Source organism: Watersipora subatra, chromosome 1 (assembly GCF_963576615.1).
Source record: "Watersipora subatra chromosome 1, tzWatSuba1.1, whole genome shotgun sequence".
In the NCBI taxonomy this organism is placed as follows: domain Eukaryota; kingdom Metazoa; phylum Bryozoa; class Gymnolaemata; order Cheilostomatida; family Watersiporidae; genus Watersipora; species Watersipora subatra.
In genome coordinates, this window is record NC_088708.1 from 77,105,815 (window position 1) to 77,126,409 (window position 20,595).

The 20,595-nt window shown below is 37.6% G+C and overlaps 1 protein-coding gene across 2 annotated transcripts in view; it reads right to left on the reverse strand.

The window, feature by feature from the left end:
• Positions 1–201: 201 nt before the first annotated feature.
• Positions 202–20,595, reverse strand: part of LOC137399948 (ubiquitin carboxyl-terminal hydrolase CYLD-like) — a 29,302-nt gene continuing 8,908 nt past the window's right edge. For both annotated transcript variants that reach the window (XM_068086221.1, XM_068086230.1), the window contains exons 2-14: positions 19,480–20,162; positions 18,834–19,229; positions 17,524–17,683; positions 13,343–13,702; positions 12,495–12,886; positions 9,381–9,507; positions 8,727–9,000; positions 8,351–8,509; positions 8,017–8,137; positions 7,405–7,513; positions 5,747–5,859; positions 3,998–4,217; positions 202–721 (exon numbers count right to left, since the gene is read on the reverse strand). In XM_068086221.1, coding sequence (XP_067942322.1) covers positions 552–721; positions 3,998–4,217; positions 5,747–5,859; positions 7,405–7,513; positions 8,017–8,137; positions 8,351–8,509; positions 8,727–9,000; positions 9,381–9,507; positions 12,495–12,886; positions 13,343–13,702; positions 17,524–17,683; positions 18,834–19,229; positions 19,480–20,067 — 3,189 coding nt within the window. In that variant the 5' untranslated portion in view covers positions 20,068–20,162 and the 3' untranslated portion in view covers positions 202–551. The remainder of the gene's footprint in view (positions 722–3,997; positions 4,218–5,746; positions 5,860–7,404; positions 7,514–8,016; positions 8,138–8,350; positions 8,510–8,726; positions 9,001–9,380; positions 9,508–12,494; positions 12,887–13,342; positions 13,703–17,523; positions 17,684–18,833; positions 19,230–19,479; positions 20,163–20,595) is intronic.

Here is a 20,595-nt window from a genome sequence, read left to right on the forward strand (position 1 = left end):
ATAGCAGCTGAAGTTGAATAATACATCGGATAGACAGGCTTCTCCAAGCTAATAATAATTACAAGGTGAAAAAGGCATTTTCATAGACACTTTCATTGTGTTACAACATATCACATGATATTTGACGAGTATTCTTCGAGAGATTAGTAAACAGCGAACAAACTTACATGGAATTTATTTTGTATCCACAAAATCAGCAAGTATCTTTGGCTTTGTGGTGTAATAGATTTGAGGTAAACTTTGAAAACTGTCACGTAATGGACAATATTTGGTTTGGCAGCTACCATTGATGATAGGAAAATGCATCAATAAATATACATTATATATTGTATTAAAAAATTCAGCAAATTATAAAACCTATCTCCTGAAAATAGAGCTTATCAATTCTAAGTAAAGTGATATTCAAGGGCTCTGGATTGTTATCTTTCACTCACATTTTAACATACGGTATTTGAATGCGAAAATAGGAGATTGGCACCAGGAGATAATTTCAAAGGAAATGTTGAAATATGTACATATAAAGTGAAATATAGAAGAGACTGTAGCATTCACTACGAGACTAGCTCTTTCTGACAGTAAAAACATATATAGCCATCTTGTATCAGTCTTTTTATCTTTGCAGGGACAGCATCAAAATCCTTGGCGATGCGATCAGCTCCCCCTTTTGAGAGCCAGAAGGGCACATCTTCCACTTGTGTTACTTTTGGTCTGCATTCTTCAGCTGGAAGGCACAAACTGCTATGTTAGATTTCAGGAGACATCTGATATACTTATGCATGACCGGCTTTGAAAACTTGTGTTGAAATAATATATATAATATAATAATATATAAAGATATATATATACAGTGAAACATGGATAACTCGCCCTCGGATATATCGAACACATGGTTAACTCGAATGGATTTGCTTGGTCCGTTCCCTGAGCAATGATAAATGGCTCTATATAACTCGAACTCAACACTGTTAATTTGAACTGTTTTTTGCCCAACGGCTACCGAAACGGTTGCTATCGCTTTAGAAAATCACTTTATTCCATGCCATAGAGGTAAACCTCAACTTTTCGTTATTCATAAGCGTCGTTATTACCACCATCGGCAAAATATTTTTGTCAACGACTGTTCTAAAGGTTTGGTGAAATTTGATTTATACCAAACATCCGCGTAGCGATCGCCCTTCGAAAGCGAGGTAAAGTGAGGTAATCTTTGCATAAACTTCAAGAAAATTCGGCAAAATTGATCGTGGATAAAACGCTCAAAAGAAAAAGATGTCTTTTCTTTTGAGCATTTCAACAACGATCAAGTTTTGCCAATGTCAATCTAAAAAACGTCCTGGCAATAACATCACCTCAAACAACAAACCAATCTCAAGTGATAAAAAAATCTCTATACTTTTTGATAAAAACGTTTTAAACTTTACATTAGAAGCATTTAATTTGAAACAAGCCATTTGTGCTTTTGATTTATATTATAGATTGTATATGTACATGTATCTACTAATAAATAAGTAAATACATGGACTGGTGACAGTGCTCTGATAACTTGAACGCTCTGATAATTCAAACACTTTTGCTCGGTCCCTTGAAGTTTGAGTTATCCGAGTTTCACTGTATATTATAACTAGTGTGTTGAAACTAGTCTGGGTTAACTTATCTTCTCTTGTTGCTATTTTGTCTGCTGGTGCCACAAAAGGCCAGTTTTTTGCTGGTACACATGTCAAGTGACAGTCACATGACAAGTGACAGTCACACGTCAAGTGACAGTCACATGTCAAGTGACAGTCACATGTCAAGTGACAGTCACGTGACAAGTGCACCAGCAAAAAACCCTTACCATGATACCTGCAGAAAAATAAGAATACTACATGATAAACAGAAATTAACCTATTTCAACACTCTAGTTATATTAATACTTATTCTCTAACAAGTAGTGATATATTATCTGTATAGTATATAGAGTATATACATAGTATATTATGTATAGTGATATATTATCTGTATAGTATATAGAGTATATATATAGTATATTATGTATAGTGATATATTATCTGTATAGTATATAGAGTATATATATAGTATATTATGTATAGTGATATATTATCTGTATAGTATATAGAGTATATATATAGTATATTATGTATAGTGATATATTGTCTGTATAGTATATAGAGTATATATATAGTATATTATGTATAGTGATATATTATCTGTATAGTATATAGAGTATATATATAGTATATTATGTATAGTGATATATTATCTGTATAGTATATAGAGTATATATATAGTATATTATGTATAGTGATATATTATCTGTATAGTATATAGAGTATATATATAGTATATTATGTATAGTGATATATTATCTGTATAGTATATAGAGTATATACATAGTATATTATGTATAGTGATATATTATCTGTATAGTATATAGAGTATATATATATAGTATATTATGTATAGTGATATATTATCTGTATAGTATATAGAGTATATATATAGTATATTATGTATAGTGATATATTATCTGTATAGTATATAGAGTATATATATAGTATATTATGTATAGTGATATATTATCTGTATAGTATATAGAGTATATATATATAGTATATTATGTATAGTGATATATTATCTGTATAGTATATAGAGTATACATGTATATATAGTATATTATGTATAGTGATATATTATCTGTATAGTATATAGAGTATATATATATAGTATATTATGTATAGTGATATATTATCTGTATAGTATATAGAGTATATATATAGTATATTATGTATAGTGATATATTATCTGTATAGTATATAGAGTATATATATAGTATATTATGTATAGTGATAGATTATCTGTATAGTATATAGAGTATATATATAGTATATTATGTATAGTGATATAATATCTGTATAGTATATAGAGTATATATATAGTATATTATGTATAGTGATATATTATCTGTATAGTATATAGAGTATATATATAGTATATTATGTATAGTGATATATTATCTATATACAGTGTAGGTATATTAAGGCCGCGTAGGTTTTGACTGAAGAGCAATAAAATATCTAGAGGTGATTTGATAAGTTTAATGTTTGAAAATCATGTTAAATGTAGGGCCTGCTTGATACAATCTATACAAACAAGTATGTGCCGATATACATAAACACAATTGTGGTTCAATGGTTAGGAGGCCTGGCTTATTATCACTAGGTAAGGGGTTAGAAAGGGGTGCCATCTCTAGGGCAATCTAATCAGTTGCATTGTATTTACTATATTAAACTGCGTTGGCATTTTTTTTGTGTGTCGTTATATGGGTCTCGGACTATACCGATCGCAAAAGCTGCTAAAATCGTGCTCGCTAATAATTTGTTCAGCCAATTGAAAGCGTCTCATCGACGATTCCAGTTTGCATGCAAAGCTTTGACAATTCTGTGAGTTTCGGCCGAATATTTTCGTGTTTCCAAATATTTTCATATATTTCGTGATTTCGACCAAAACATTCGGCACGTGTGGCCGTATCTTTATAGTCGCACAAATACCATCAGTGATGGTAGGAAGGACATCTAACCACAATTGCTCCCATGCCAAATCTCATACGCTAGTAGTCACAATCAATCTTATACTAGGGGAAACATCCTTGCGGTGATGACCCTTAACCTTTAAACCTTTGACTCTAAACAGAAAAAGCCGGAAGAAAAAGATATACAAAATTAACAAAAGACAACATCAATCGGTTGCGAGTGATGTATTACAACTGGCGAGTTTGACCCAACAAATTAAACTACTCGTGACGTGACGCAATGGATTCATTTGGTAATGAGTTGTTATTGTGGTTAAAATTCGCATAGCACCATGTGTTACACAACGTCATTGAAGCTTGCTCTCACGGCTCTTAGTAGTAGATTTAGCAATACGGATAGTAGCATACTGAAATCGGTTGCAGGTGATGTATTACAACTGGCGAGTTTGAATCTGTTTTGCTGCTACTCACCTTCTCTGTCACTCATACTGTCAAAAAATAGCCACGGAGCCTTGCTGTCTTGAGCATTCGTACTTGTGAAAGCAACATAGTGCGATGTGTCAATGCAGAGCACAGCGAACAACCTCAGTAGGGCTGGTGGTCGAGTCTTGTCTACACTCTCTGTTCCTGTCTCTTCGAATAGCTTGAGATTAATAGGCATATGTCCTGACCGTTTGTCATGCTTGTGAACCTGCAAAGGTTTGTATAACAGTCAGCTAAAAGTATACAGTCTAATATGATACAAACCTTTATATGAGATGACTTGGTTGATATTAAGTTAATTGATGTAAAAGGAACCTCTGGAGTGTACAACAATGCACCGCAAGAGAGTGTTTGAGAACCTATCCTTTAAAATCCAAATCGAAATTGAAAGTGGAAATGGCAAGGACTTTAAACCTCTTCTATTCATCAAAAATATTCCTACTAGGTGAATGCCGGGCGCTGCTCGGTAATAAAATAATTACCCAATGAATTTGAGTAACTTAAGCTAGTAACTTAAGCTAGTCTAAATCTTTACTATGATAAGAGCCGTGAAGCCAGCTTGACGTTACGACACGTATGACGTTGCGCGTCAGTTATGCTAGTATTTTTGCAAGCGCTGCATAAGTGATGATCATTAATTAGTATCGGCACTGTAGTGGGTAGTACGCCTGTCTGAAGAACTGGAGGTTCCGAGCTCAAATCCAGCGCCAAGCGGATTTTTCATTCCTAAAACTTTATCGCGATAACTAGACATATGGATGACAAACACTGAGGTTTATATATATATATATATATATATATATATATTAAGAATCAAAATCTATATATATATATATATATGTAGATTTTGATTCTTAATTATGCTCATTGTCTTGCTGAATAATAAAAAAAGTAATTATGTAAAGCTGAACGAACGCAATATTTTATTACCGAAGCTTGTATTTTGAAAGTAATATCACACATAGGTATATCCAAATAACGTTTTGCACTTAAGTTTGTAATGTATACCCTGAAATGACACTGGAGGCATTTCTGCTCAATATGGTGTTAGATACATCAGTAACCAATCAACACTGCAAGTAGTCACTTAATAAACTAACTTTGCTTATAAGTAGGTGTTTTGGTAGGACATGTTGCACTATTTTACATATTTTAGTACATTTTATACCATTATATGTATTCAAACTCCTAGCACGTGCTGTACTATTATATGTATTCATACTCATGGCACATGTTATACTATTATATGTATTCATACTCGTAACACATGTTATACTATTATATGTATTCATACTCATAGCACATGTTATACTATTATATGCATTTATACTCATAGCACATGTTATACTATTATATGTATTCATACTCATAGCACATGTTATACTATTATATGCATTTATACTCATAGCACATGTTATGCTAATACATGTATTCAAACTCACAGCACATGTTATACTATTATATGCATTTCTACTCCTAGTAAGTGTTATACTATTATACACTGTATGTATGCGTACTCCCAAAATCTGTCACTACGCTTAGAACAATGCTTTACTCGAATATTTTGTCAATGACTGAGCTATACAACATCTGAAATGCTAAAAGTACGAAGAGCATTCAGGATTTATTTGAAAAATATGAGCCTTGGAACATACTGTGTTTGAACACTGATAGTATAGCCTTACACTATACCTACTGTTTTGACCCTTCCTAATACAACGTAAGCTTAAGATGTACCGTGTTTGAGCATTCATGGCAAAATGTAGACTTCTTCCATTCATTCTCAGCCCCGTAACACTCAGGACATTCCCACATTGCTTGTTCGCCACACACATAACAGTACCTTGTAGCTGCAAAAACAGTTACCAAATTATACTTTTGCGTAAAAAACAGGCAAAGAAAAAACATCATTGCTAAAATCATGTTAACATTTAGTCAGGCAGCATTAACCGACCAGTTACCTCATAAATATGAAGTTATGTTTATCCACTGAGCCACATTAATTGTCAAATAGCTAAAAAATTATGTTTAACCACGGAGCCATCTTTAACAGCATAAAATTATTAAAATAACTGCTATGAGCTAACAGTGGCTAGTGCAGCGGGGTGATAACTGGGGAAAATTAGAAAGATAATTAAAAGGGTAGTCAGAACGACAGTCAGAAAGATAGTTAGAAGGATAGTCAGAAGGATAGTTGGAAGGATAGTTAGAAGGACAGCTAGAAAGATAGTTAGAAGGATAATCAGAAGGATAGTTAGAAGGATAGTCAGAAGGATAGTTAGAAGGACAGTCAGAAGGATAGTTAGAAGGATAGTTAGAAGGATAGTTAGAAGGACAGTTAGAAGGATAGTTAGAAAGATAGTTAGAAGGATAGTTAGAAGGATAGTTAGAAGGACAGTTAGAAGGATAGTTAGAAAGACAGTTAGAAGGATAGTCAGAAGGATAGTTAGAAGGATAGTTAGAAGGATAGTCAGAAGGATAGTTAAAAGGACAGTTAGAAGAACAGTTAAAAGGATAGTCAGAAAGATAGTTAGAAGGATAGCTAGAAGGATAGCTAGATGGACAGTCAGAAGGACAGTTAGAAGGATAGTCAGAAGGATAGTTAGAAGGATAGTTAGAGGAACAGTTAGAAGGATAGTCAGAAGGACAGTTAGAAGGATAGATAGAAGGATAGTTAGAAGGATAATCAGAAAGATAGTTAGAAGGATAGTTAAAAGGATAGTCAGAAGGATAGTTAGAAGGATAGTTAAAAGGATAGTCAGAAGGATAATCAGAAGGATAGTTAGCAGGATAGTTAGGAGGACAGTAAGGTGATAGGAGGACATTGATACAAATGGATAAAGGAAAAGTAAATAATTAGTGCACCTGTGAGTGATAAGTGAGAGATGAGTAAGAGGTGAGCAATAGGTGAGTGAGAGGTGAGTGAGAGATGAGCGAGAGGTGAGTGAGTGATAAGTGAGAGGTGAGTGAGAGGTGAGTGAGAGATGAGTGAGAGGTGAGGGGTGTGTAAAATTGATGACAGGGTGTTAAACATGAGAAAGAGTGAGAGGTAAGTGAGAGGTAAGTGAGAGGTGAGTGAAAGGTGAGTGAGAGGTGAGACAACAAAAAGAAAGGGTATCAAGTATTAGAGAAAGAGAGGATGAAACATGATCGAGGGGTGTGTAAAATTGATGACCAGGTTTTAAACATGAGAAAGAAGATGCATGAGATAAAGAGAATGAAAGAAAAGAACCAGATGTAAAGTACAAGAAAAACTCGCGTAAAAAGACAAAACTTTAACCGCAAAATAAAGTTGGGTAATTGGAGACAAGGACTGGGTGTGAAACATGAGAGAGGGAATGAGAGAAGGTGGAGTAAGCTGACATGTAGAAAGTGTTAAAATATGTCTACTTTACCTCCCTGAAGAACATCGGTGATATCCAAGTCTATAGATGGCAGAATCTTATCATACATACGATAGTCCCGCCCAAACCTTGGCATGTGCAGGATCAAGAAAGGTGGTATCTATAAAAGTTTAAATCATACTAATGGGCAGAGGTCACCCCTATATGTCTCCATCTCATCATAAAACGTAAATAAAACTTTTAATTCAAAAAATGTGACAAAAATTGCTGCGCAAAAATAAAGTAGCGAGCAGTCATTTTTTTATCCTAAATGTATTAATTTCAGGGTTTTTTGGCGTCAAGGAATAGTAAAACCACTAGGCAGATGTTAGCATGGATGGGCAGCTGTTAGCTACCCACCAATGCTAAAACTAGAAGTTCAAAAATATACATAAGGCATTATGATAGCCTGTAATCACACAACACCTTTAGTATGACAAAATACTATCAGACTCTAAGACTAAACAAAAATGTAGTATAGGTCAAAGACTTGAATCTTTACGATTAGCTTGATGGCTTGAGAGGGGGTTGAGAGGGAGTTGAGAGGGAAGTGGAATAAGACCGTTGCTGACACGCAATCACTGCAACAGAGGAGCTTATAAAACAACTCAAAGTCCGACAAACCTTTTTAAACTTGAGCTGTTCTTGGGCGCATGAGTGCTCCAGCAACTCTTGCACAGTTGGGAAGGCAATACGAGCATCCTTTTCGGACAAGAGGTGAAAAGAGTGGCACGACTGGCCATTACTGAAATATATAGTCAGCCAGATATTATTTCACTCAGCAAATATCTCTGACTAAAATAGAATCAATCAGCAAGTGTATCATTCAATCAGTTCAATGTATCATTGAACTTCTAGAAGACCAATGCTGACGTGAATCACTCTATATCTTACTGTCTGGGCTAAATTATAGAAGAAGCGATGACAAGAGTTAAGAATTTAATTAGTGAAGACCGACCTCAGCTGCAAGGGAGGTGAGGATCTGAAGACGTCTATGAGCAAAAGGTTTATGAATTCCTCGGGGTCCTTCTGGTCAGCAAGCAACCCTTTGACAATACCAAGCTGGTCTAGCAGCTTCCTTAGCCTGTGAATTGCATCCTTCTTGACAAGCCCGTGACTGCCAAAAGAGGGCGGTTAGTTATTATGGATGGTTGCACAACTCTAACTATCCAGTAGTACTGCTGAACAAGGGGACAGCATAGCTAAAGTCTACATGCATACTTGCATCTGTTAAAGATTGTCACAAACAAGAAAAACCAGAAGTCTGCAGATAATGTATAGTTGTTCAACTTTTTAGGCATAACTAGAGCATTCGGAGTTTGCAAGAGACATACCATCGCAAGGGATTGGCAATATGGCACCGAAGAACTCGCTGGATATCTGTGTAGCTAGGAATATCATTTGATTTCTTTGGTAGGAGAAGGAGGCTGTCGAATACACCAGTGAAAGCGAACATGACATAAAGGCAAGAGTCCATGTAGCATGAGTTCTGATCACCTTGAATTCCTCGCCATTGTCCGATTAGATTCTTCTTGAGCGAGTGGGGTGGGGGTTGATGCCCTTCAATAATTGGCTCTAGAGTTCGGCACTGACTCGACTCGCGGTTCCCTAGGAAAAAAGTAATAGTCATACTATAGTAGTTAGCTAACTAGACACAGAGGCCCAATAAGGACATGTGCTCTAACAACTGCACGGACATAGAAACAGCTAATTGGCGTGTAGCTACGGGATACTATGATGTCAGGTGTGTAGGAGGCTTTAAAATCAATTTACTCTGCCTAACTAGTAGTTGAGAATCAGTGCCTTGCATCATGCAAAAAGCCCAGCATAGGAAAGCGTATCATTACTGTTTGAGATGCAAATTGATCGTTGATGAATGGCGACGATATGCTTCTCAATAGAATACCGTTGAAAATATTTAGTATGGTGTGACAGCAAGTAGTGTTGTATGAAAGAATATAAGTGCGGGTAGGGAGTGTAGTACATACCGCTAGATGCAGTGTTGGGCAGAACTTCGCACTTGCGTAGGTTCACGAACATAATATCGTTAGTGGAGCTGAAAACAAGTCTTTCCTGGCCATACCATCCATTCGTGCATGAACCGTTGGACTCCATCTGAAGTTGACATAAAAAACATCAAATATAGCTTACAGCAACCCGTTTCATGCACTCGCTTTAGCATGAAAAACAATTGCTAGGAAAGTAAGTTGGGAAGTTAGATTAGCCCCACCCGCCAATCTTCTTAGAGTAAACACACACAAACTTGCTCGCAGGAAACGTGTATCAATATAGCAAATTGATCTGTGAAAGAAATCTCTGCTTTCACAGAAAATATTGAGATGCCTAACATTTGAAAAGAGAGACAGGCTTGAAAATATATACAATCATATTCTACGTCACACAAAAAGGTATTGAAGATAGCGGTAACCTCAAATGTGTAAATTATGACTAACGCTGTTAAGCGAGGCTCATATTACTTGTCATATTAATCCTACTGCCTAGCTAACTCTAGTCTAATAACAAATTTATAGAGATTCCATTATTCTATAAATTATCAGAGATTTCAAGAAACTATAGTTTTCAACCAATCTATAGATACTGATGGCCAACAAATAAATCGGACAGGTCAGGAAAGACAGAAGGATTCTATTGACACACCCACATGCTACAATGTGACATATTGATATAAAGTCCTTGCGCTAACAAATCATACGCTAAAATTGTCTTTAATTATGCATGCTAAGCTTTCGAGTGCTGTTGAATCTGTCAGCCTCTGCGTAATGCTCTGCAGAAAATGGACAAACACTTACTTGCCGAGCATTGATGCCGATAATGACGAGAATCAGTTGCAAGTAAAATTTCAGGCATTAAGCGCTCATCTACCAGTTTTATAAACTGCGAAATGAGTAGACAGGAAGGGCGCAACTCTATACCTGGTCATGAAATAAACTACTAAAGTTTGTCATTTACTTACCTCTGAAATAGCTAATGGTGCAGACCGTGTAGATTATTAGTCGTTTATCTAAATCAAATGATTTTCTTCTAATCATAAAAATGTATAACTTTTAGACAGATTGATAGATGGCAGTACACATCTGGTATTTGATAACTTAAATGTTGAGCAGACCTCGTCAGACCCAACCTAGATACACTGATGGGATAAATCTGTTGTAACAGGTTAGGCTACTACTCATGAAACCAGGTATGCTTGAGAAACTGCCCAGAATCTTAGCCATAAACATAATGAAGGCATGGCTATAGATTCGATTAGCAGACTACAGCACAGCAGGAGATGTTATCACATATCACAGCGTGCAGAGTGTGAGCTTTGTCAGCAGCAAACTCATTAGTCATTACTGACTATCCTTCAGCTAAGACAACACTGAGAACGGCTGTAACTATTCAATAATTTACTCAATCTTATATTAACTCAAACAAAATGGCTACATCTGGTGGGTTACTAAACAAGATGGCTACATCTGGTGGGTTACTAAACAAGATGGCTGCATCTGGTGGGTTACTAAACAAGATGGCTACATCTGGTGGGTTACTAAACAAGATGGCTACATCTGGTGGGTTACTAAACAAGATGGCTACATCTGGTGGGTTACTAAACAAGATGGCTACATCTGGTGGGTTATTAAACAAGATGGCTATACCTGGTGGGTTACTAAACAAGATGGCAACACCTGGTGGGTTACTAAACAAGATGGCTACATCTGGTGGGTTACTAAACAAGATGACTACATCTGGTGGGTTACTAAACAAGATGGCTACATCTGGTGGGTTACTAAACAAGATGGCTACATCTGGTGGGTTACTAAACAAGATGGCTACACCTGGTGGGTTACTAAACAAGATGGCTATACCTGGTGGGTTACTAAACAAGATGGCTACATCTGGTGGGTTACTAAACAAGATGGTCAATTGCGGGGCTCACTTAGATCAGTGAAGGTTTAGGATAGACTAGTGGGTTGATAGGACTGAATGCAACCTCTGTTATGACTAGGTTTGAAAGCCCTATAAGGCATCTATGTCCATCAATAAACCTGTGTAAGTGCATGTTGATAGACACACGGATATGTATAACTATTTATCATCTCATTGAGGCTAACACCATCCTTAAACTACCGGTACTAACAGTGCAGTCATTAAGCAACTAACATGGATTCTAATCATTCTTCTATAGCACAGAACAGAATAAACTGAGAGACTTAAACCATAACTGCCACGAACAACTTTTATCGTATTTACTAGGTGAATCAGACATGCTGATTCCGATTTTGTAATCAAAATAAAGATTAGGCCACTAACTTTCAGAGTAATAAAGGATTTTTTATAGCGTTTTAATATCGGTCTCGAAAACAACACGATCGGCATAACAAGCTCCGCCCATAAATACTTGACGTAACCTAGCTTTTTAGGAACAGAAATTACGTAGAGATGTTTAGACCGATTTAGAATAATAGAGATGGGTGTTTTAAAATCTATTAATATCTAAATCCAACTTTAAAAATAATATCAGTCTTTTCTAAAAGGTAGATGAGCTATTTAGCATTGCATATTTAAAAAGCGCGATAACAACGCTAGCTCGTGATAAAACCGCGCTTTTTGAGCTCGTTTTTCTCGGCGTCCAGCCCATTTAAACGTCATGTAACAAGCTGCGAGCAATTTTAAATAGTTTATATCCCTTTCATAAAAAACTGAAATTATTTTACAGGCTGGATTTAGATAATAATGGGTTTTAAGACACCCATCTCTATTATTCTAAATCGGACTAAACTTTCCTAACTTCCGTTTCTAAAAAAGCTAGGTTTCGTCACATATTTATGGGCGGAGCTTGTAATGCCGATTGTGTTGTTTTCGAAACGGATATTGAAACGCTTTAAAAAAGCCTAAATGACTTTGAAGGTTAGTGGACTAATCTTTATTTTGAGTACAAAACCGGAATCAGCGTGTCTGATTTACCTAGTTAATACAATAAAAGTTGTTCATGACAGTTATGGTTTAATGAAGTCGGTATCAATCACATACGCTGTTCATATCCTAACAAGACAGCATACTCGTTGTGCTTTCTAAACTCGATATATATAAACACTTACCATCTGTACTCCTGCAAAATAGCGACCAGGTTTGGATAACTCATAGCCGATCCATTTCACGACTCCTGGCTGCCCATCGATGGAAACAGATGAACCCTCAGTGACTTGACTAGTAGAAGGGGTCGCTCTGCAAACCTTGGACACGCACACCTGGCCAACCGCTTTTACTTCCGGCGATGTATCTGTTTTTCGTCGAGCAGGCGAAGTCTTTACTATGCTAGTTTTTGCTGCTTGTATAGGGCTTGGACCAACAACGCCAGCTGCAGTGTCAATAATTCCATGGCAAAGTGGACTGATGTTAGTTCGGGAAGGTGATGAATCAGATCCCTGACTCCAGCCATCACAACTCTTTGGAGATATGCTGCCGATAGAGCTCCCTCGCTGCTTGTTCGCTGTCAATCAAACATAAGAGTACAATGCAATTTATGACAGGTGGTACGCAGTGCTTCTAGCCCTACCAGCGCTATGCGACCAACATCTACGTCGAGGCAGCAATATCACAGGCATGGTAATGTGGACCGCTGAAGCCACCATGAACTAAGAGATAAAAATATGCTATAATAATTCATCATGATCGCTATGAGGCTGGGATGCCATGCGACTGCTAGCGAGTTTGTACTAACTGTATGCGACTACTACCAAAGTGCTAGGCTATTATATCAGCGGACAACAAGAGGGCTTGTTGCTCCCTACCCTATCATTTCATGGCAGCATTAATTATAAGCTTTCTGTTGAGACAGCCTTGCAAGCATAAAATCTAAACAATAAAAATAGTCAATATAATAGACTCAATACCATAGACTCAATACCATAGACTCAATACCATAGACTCAATACCATAGACTCACTTGGAACTATCAGTCCTGCAGGAGATTTGGCAATGTTTTTCCGCTGAGGACTAAGCTGCTCGGTGGTTCGATGAGGAGACAACCCTCTACGCTCCTGCTCTAAACTGTCATTGCTACTGGAAACGCTTCTCTCGCACTTTACGTTGCTGCCATTGTGTTTGCCCTTATGTGGCCTGCTACCATTCAAGAGTCTCTTCGGTGAGGACAGTAAGCCACCAATCTTTTGAGAAATCTTGCTATTTTTCGATTCTTTTCTATTTATAGCACCAGATGTGAGTTTAAAATCTGTATCGACTATGTCCAAAGCCAGGTCTCTCAACACACCCTCAGCGGTCGGGACAATATCGGGAATGGCATCACCTAATATACATGGAATCACAGTATTTTCATTACCAACGAAACAAATAGAGTAGTCCATTACGTAAGGTGAAACAAATAGAGTAGTCCATTACGTGAGGTGAAACAAATAGAGTAGTCCATTACGTAAGGTGAAACAAATAGAGTAGTCCATTACGTGAGGTGAAAAAAATAGAGTAGTCCATTACGTCAGGTGAAACAAATAGAGTAGTCCATTACGTGAGGTGAAACAAATACAGTAGTCCATTACGTGAGGTGAAACAAATAGAGTAGTCCATTACGTGAGGTGAAACAAATAGAGTAGTCCATTACGTCAGGTGAAACAAATAGAGTAGTCCATTACGTGAGGTGAAACAAATAGAGTAGTCCATTACGTGAGGTGAAACAAATAGAGTAGTCCATTACGTCAGGTGAAACAAATAGAGTAGTCCATTACGTCAGGTGAAACAAATAGAGTAGTCCATTACGTCAGGTGAAACAAATAGAGTAGTCCATTACGTAAGGTGAAACAAATAGAGTAGTCTATTACGTGAGGTGAAACAAATAGAGTAGTCCATTACGTGAGGTGTAACAAATAGAGTAGTCCCTTACGTCAGGTGAAACAAATAGAGTAGTCCATTACGTCAAGTGAAACAAATAGAGTAGTCCATTACGTGAGGTGAAACAAATAGAGTAGTCCATTACGTGAGGTGAAACAAATAGAGTAGTCCATTACGTGAGGTGAAACAAATAGAGTAGTCCCTTACGTCAGGTGAAACAAATAGAGTAGTCCATTACGTCAAGTGAAACAAATAGAGTAGTCCATTACGTGAGGTGAAACAAATAGAGTAGTCCATTACGTGAGGTGAAACAAATAGAGTAGTCCATTACGTGAGGTGAAACAAATAGAGTAGTCCATTACGTGAGGTGAAACAAATAGAGTAGTCCATTACGTGAGGTGAAACAAATAGAGTAGTCCATTACGTCAGGTGAAACAAATAGAGTAGTCCATTACGTGAGGTGAAACAAATAGAGTAGTCCATTACGTGAGGTGAAACAAATAGAGTAGTCCATTACGTCAGGTGAAACAAATAGAGTAGTCCATTACGTCAGGTGAAACAAATAGAGTAGTCCATTACGTCAGGTGAAACAAATAGAGTAGTCCATTACGTCAGGTGAAACAAATAGAGTAGTCCATTACGTCAGGTGAAACAAATAGAGTAGTCCATTACGTAAGGTGAAACAGCTGAAATGTATTTCCCACCATTTGCGATTGCGTTTGATGTTTAAGGTAATCTGACAGCCCTCATGCATCAAGATTAAAACCAACTAAACTTGATCGCGGTTAAAAGGCTCAGATTAAAGCAAAAGTATAATTATAACGTCTATAGCTGCACTTTGGAAAAGAGACCAACAGCGTAGAGACGCGTAACACTGCAACTTGAAATATCCGATATCAACTACAGCGACGATAGCAACTATAGCAACTATAGCAACTATAGCAACTAGTGACATCATTTCGCACATATTTTTCTTCTGAGCATTTTAATCACGATCAAGTTTTGTCGATTTTAACCTTGAAACATCCTCGCAGTCAGATCATCTCAAACATCATCAACAATCGCAAATGATAGAAAAATGCCGATATTTTTAATAGAATCTACAAAAATTCTGTAGGTTTATCTTTAAGCAGCAAAGAAGCAGGGTGTACAGTAGTACAGTAGTACAGTAGTACAGTAGTATTGATAAGAAGCAGGGTGTACAGTAGTACAGTAGTATTGATAAGAAGGCATAGAATATGAGTGTATGAGATGCATAGGTAATTGATTTGCCGTAATTGCAGACAATCATTCCTTTAGATGGCATGCTGCCAATGATGCTTGATCTGTGTTGTTGACAAACGATTGGACAATGGATGGGCAATGCTTTTATGACCGTTTCAGGGTGAATAGCCCTGTCAACATCGGCAAGCGAATTGAAAAGTAACAATATTGTAGAACAGGCAGGCGTATCTATTGAATATTATTGATTTCCACTCAGGCACCTACAATTCCTTCCTATCTCTGTAAGTCTATGGATTAAACCTTGTGTATCCTCATAGTGAGTGAGCAAGGCAGCATCAGCGGATATAACTAGATAGAGACTACTAGCAGATTAGAGGTGATGATGATGGCCAATGCTGCCTCATTTATGCCCTCTGCACTGATTTTATTGTGGTCAGCCATTCATTTATAATGGAGGAGGAGCTTCACAGTATCAACAAATACCATGAGGGCAAAGTAAAGGCACCTTCGAATTCCCTGCAGGTGTAGGCCTACCCACTAGGGTACGTGTACCTTAAGGGGTACACATACCCTAAGGATTACTGTATCCTAGGGTACACGTACCCTAAGGAGTACACGTACCCCTTAGGGTACGCGTTAATCATAACTACCCCATGGGAGTAGTTATTAAATATGTAAAAACCTCTGCCATAGAATGCTTAACTGATAAAAACTCATTTAGTCCAAGGTGTACCCATAAACTTGGAGTTATCTCTACATGTCACTTTCTGTGATATGCTATTAACACTATTGATGACGCATGTAAAAACTTTGATGACAGTTTTAGGCATGCGTTTGTTAATAGTAGTTTAACAGTAGTAAAACATTTCGAAAGATCTCAAGGTACGACTTTTGTTGATGCATCAGCAATCATGCGCTTATGCACTATCAACATACCCTACTGTACTCTGTTATCGTGTCCCCTTATGCACTATCAACATACCCTACTGTACTCTGTTATCGTGTCCCCTTATGCACTATCAACATACCCTACTGTACTCAGTTATCGTGTCCCCTTATGCACTATCAACATACCCTACTGTACTCTGTTATCGTGTCTCCTTATGCACTATCAACATACCCTACTGTACTCAGTTATCGTGTCCCCTTATGCACTATCAACATACCCTACTGTACTCTGTTATTATGTCCCCTTATGCACTATCAACATACCCTACTGTACTCTATTATCGTGTCCCCTTATGCACTCCAATTGAAGTGAAACTATATTATTGCTCCTGAAATTTTGAGAGATATGTAAATATAATAGGAACACATAATGAGTACTTGACTCTTAACGCCTACATACAGGTCCAAATTCACCCTAAAGTTAATGCGAGCAGACGTCTATTAGGATTAATAAGAGCTGGTTATGAGGTGATTGATAAACAGTAACGATGAGAAATGCATTAGGAAGTGCATTAGAAAATACAGGCTCCTGTTACTAGCTCTGAATTATAGAGTAGTGGCCACCATTGTCTGTAAAGACAACAACCAACAATTGGCTCATCCAAATAAATCACGATTTTAAATGTTCCAGATCTGATCAATACCTTATTAATACCTAATCGTACTTTCATGAAAAATTTATTAACGGAGAAACATCAGAAGTAGAGATGTCTGTGCTGCTCGTGGTATCAGAGAGCAGGCCATGTGATGATGACTTCATGATTTTTGTAAATTATTTGTTGAAAGTCAATCAAAGCCTGAGTTCTGCCAGCATCTCAACTACAATCAGCTTCATATTTAGAACTCAACGATTAGATATCACAGCAGCCATATTAGATTTTTACAAAAATAATTCATTATTATTATGGCTGTCAGCCCTGACTAGTGATTGTCAGCACTGACTGACAACTGTCAGCGCTGCATGGCTCAGTTGAGGGAGTGCAGTTACTTGACAAGGTTGGTGGGTGTATGATAAAATGCCTCTCAGTAACCTTGAGCAAACTTCTGGCAATTTTATTAGCGTGTACGCTGAGCAGAAGAGTATGCCGATTGTTTTAAAGACAGACCACTTACTAAATTCTGGAGGAGGGGATGGAGTTGAATAGGCGGGTACAGCCGGCTCCTGCAGGTCCTGGTAAAGACCTACCAGAGGCACCAAGGAGGCGTGACCCTTTTTGCTATGGAATAATCTTTGTTTTCGATAGAATCCTGTGCCTTTACCCACAGGGTTGTCCTACAAAATCAAATTAATTTTAGGGCTACAGTAAAATGCGCATTGCAGTTTATCACATTTTTAAGCTTTCATACTACACAGGCCCCTCTAAATAGTTAAAATATTTACTCCTTACTTTCAACAATTTTTAAAACATACACAAGAAGAAGTGGCTCTTGCGCAGAAGTCTGGAGAGTTTAGCACTTCTAGCATTTTTTACTCATATACAACAAATTGATATTTAAAAGCTTGTCTTAGTAAGGTATATAATAGACTGTCTAACTGCAAGCAGCGAAGAAGACAAACTAAAATCTAAGCACAGACACCTGTTAGGAAATGGTAAGTGACAAGCCATGTCACTGCCAGCATTTAACATTACATCTCCAAGGCGAACCATGGTGACTCTCAAATATGTATAGAAGATGTTAGACCCAGAATGCTTTTTGTGCCATATAATTTATTCAGTTCACAAAAAGTGACAAAAAGTAACACCTGTTCTTCATGTAGGACTGTTAGATGATATCGCACAGCCATGCTTACGGAACAAATAGACGCCTTTCCCATGCTTAAGTTCAAAATAGCTTTCACAAGGATGTGTGAAGATAGCTGTCGAGCAGTGTAACCGCTGCAAGAGTGCTCAGGGAAATAATGGCATAACTAGCTGTGTGTATCGCAAACAGAGCTAATTTAGAGATGATGAAAGACAAGAAGTTATAGAGGCGGTTGAAAGGGTGTTAATTACAGTCAACAAAGCAACAAGACAATTTCTGAAAAGTTGTTCAATCCTTTGGGACATAAGAAATGAAGGCCGGGTTGATAGAGAAGATAATGGTAGTCATCTGTACTAGGCTGTATCACAGCCCGATTGTCGGAGTGTTCCGTCAGACTGCATTGTCAATTATTAGCCATAGCCCTAGGGCCAAGAAAACATACAAAGTTCACGCAGCTTCCCGACTATTTTGAGAGCTGATACTTTTTAGGTTGAACAGAGGGAGTAATATAATAAACCGATGGATTAATTGAATCAGCCTATTTCATTTGCATGCCCCACGCTTCTGCTGCCGCTTCTGCTGCCGAAGATGATTTAGTCAAGTTGCACAATATGCACTTGCTTCATGTAGTCGTAGACTAGGAATGCAATAAGACATTGTCGACACAGAGTATTACTTACGAATTCAACTCCTATAAGTGTCTCTCCCTCTTGAACCTTGTCATCATCGGGCAGTGTGCCTATCCATTTAATAATCGCTCGTTCATACCCATCCTCTCCCACCCAGATCACTCTATCGTTAATCTGAGGATTGACGACTGGCACTATGTTAAGGTCATCTTCCATAGATATAGATAAGTCTTCTAATTTGCCATCTTGGCCATTTATTGTTTCAGGTAAGGGTTTGGTATGATTCCTTTCAGCTTTTTGATGCTTCATCTTTCTCTTGGGTGGTTGGGGTGGGATTAGTTTGATATGAGAGATGTTCACAAAGACACCATTGCCGGGAGCGCAAGTAAAAAGTCTGACGCTGTTAAATGTACCATCAGAATCTCCTGAACCGAACTTAGTTGGATCCTACAATAGCAAACAAAAACATAAGGAAAGTGCTAGCTCACATCTGGGAGATTTTTAAAATTTTTAGAAAATGGAAGCGTTGTGGAAAACTGAGGTCGGCGGATGGGAGATATACAGTGTGTATTAATATAACAGCACTGAAAAAGCAGAGCTGATGCCAGATGCACTGATTACTGGGTTTGTATGTAAGAGCAGGCAATATGGCATGCGGGTTGTAGAGTGCAGGAGGCACAATTACTGCTCAACATACCTGAATTTCAACTCCAAATGAGATTCCTTGTTTATTAGCGATTCGACCTTTCCAGCGGACTAACCCTTTACATGGCTCAAGTCTGCGCGTAGACACTATTACCCGACTGTTTACATTGATGAGCTCGGCGGTTGAGATATGATCCTGGTCCATAAGCACCTTATATCTCTCCTCGCAGTCGGGTATAGCTAATAGCAGACGACAGAGCTTCTCCGTCAGACCGCTTACGTTGCTCTCTGATGTGAGCAGCCTCACCTCATCATACTCGATAGAATCCAACTCGAGCTTTCTGATATTGTTGGCATGAGGTAGAGCGAGTGAAGCTGATTTTCCAGACAACACCGTAGACTTGCTACCAGCGCTGCCGAAAGAACTAAGTGAATGATTAGGACTGACGGAGTCTCTTTGTTCCCATAAAGAACCTTTTAGCACCCGTTGCTCTTCGTGTTTAGATATGAGCTGTATCTTGCCTGTCGAGTTGACACCTCGTTTGCTTCGGGCTTGCTGGTCTTTCAAAAGCAAGTACTTTTTAGTTTCTGGTTGGAGAGGTTCATCCACGCTAGATTGGTGACTAGATGTTGTAGACATAGCTCAGCTGTGCAATAACTCCATCGCTCTAGTAACGGTTACAGTTGTAGGCAAGGCAAATTTGCTGACTTCTCTCATTTCATAATTATCAACTTCTGCAAGTACATGAAACGGAATGGAATACTAGCATCACAAAAACATTATTTAAGAGAATAAGAATGGTATGGTTGCAAGCAGACTGAGGACCATATTTGTTACAGCTATCTGCAATGCGTCATTTGTCAGTTTTAACATTTTCATAGTCAACAATTGAGACCAGAAGACAAAACATTCGCCTGCATAGTATAACAAATAACTTAGAGACTTAGCGACTCGGCCAAGTTGTCAAACGAGTAAGCTCTTAGATTACATTCATACTATTGACTAATAATATAGAGTTTTTGGTAAAACTCTAGGCTTTATTCAAGATTGTGACAGACATATAACGTGTTGAGGTTTGATTTCACTGGTCCTTTATAGTTTATTAAGCATCATGACCGTGAAGCCTAGCATAAAAGAAACATACAAATATAAAATAGAGAATGTAGT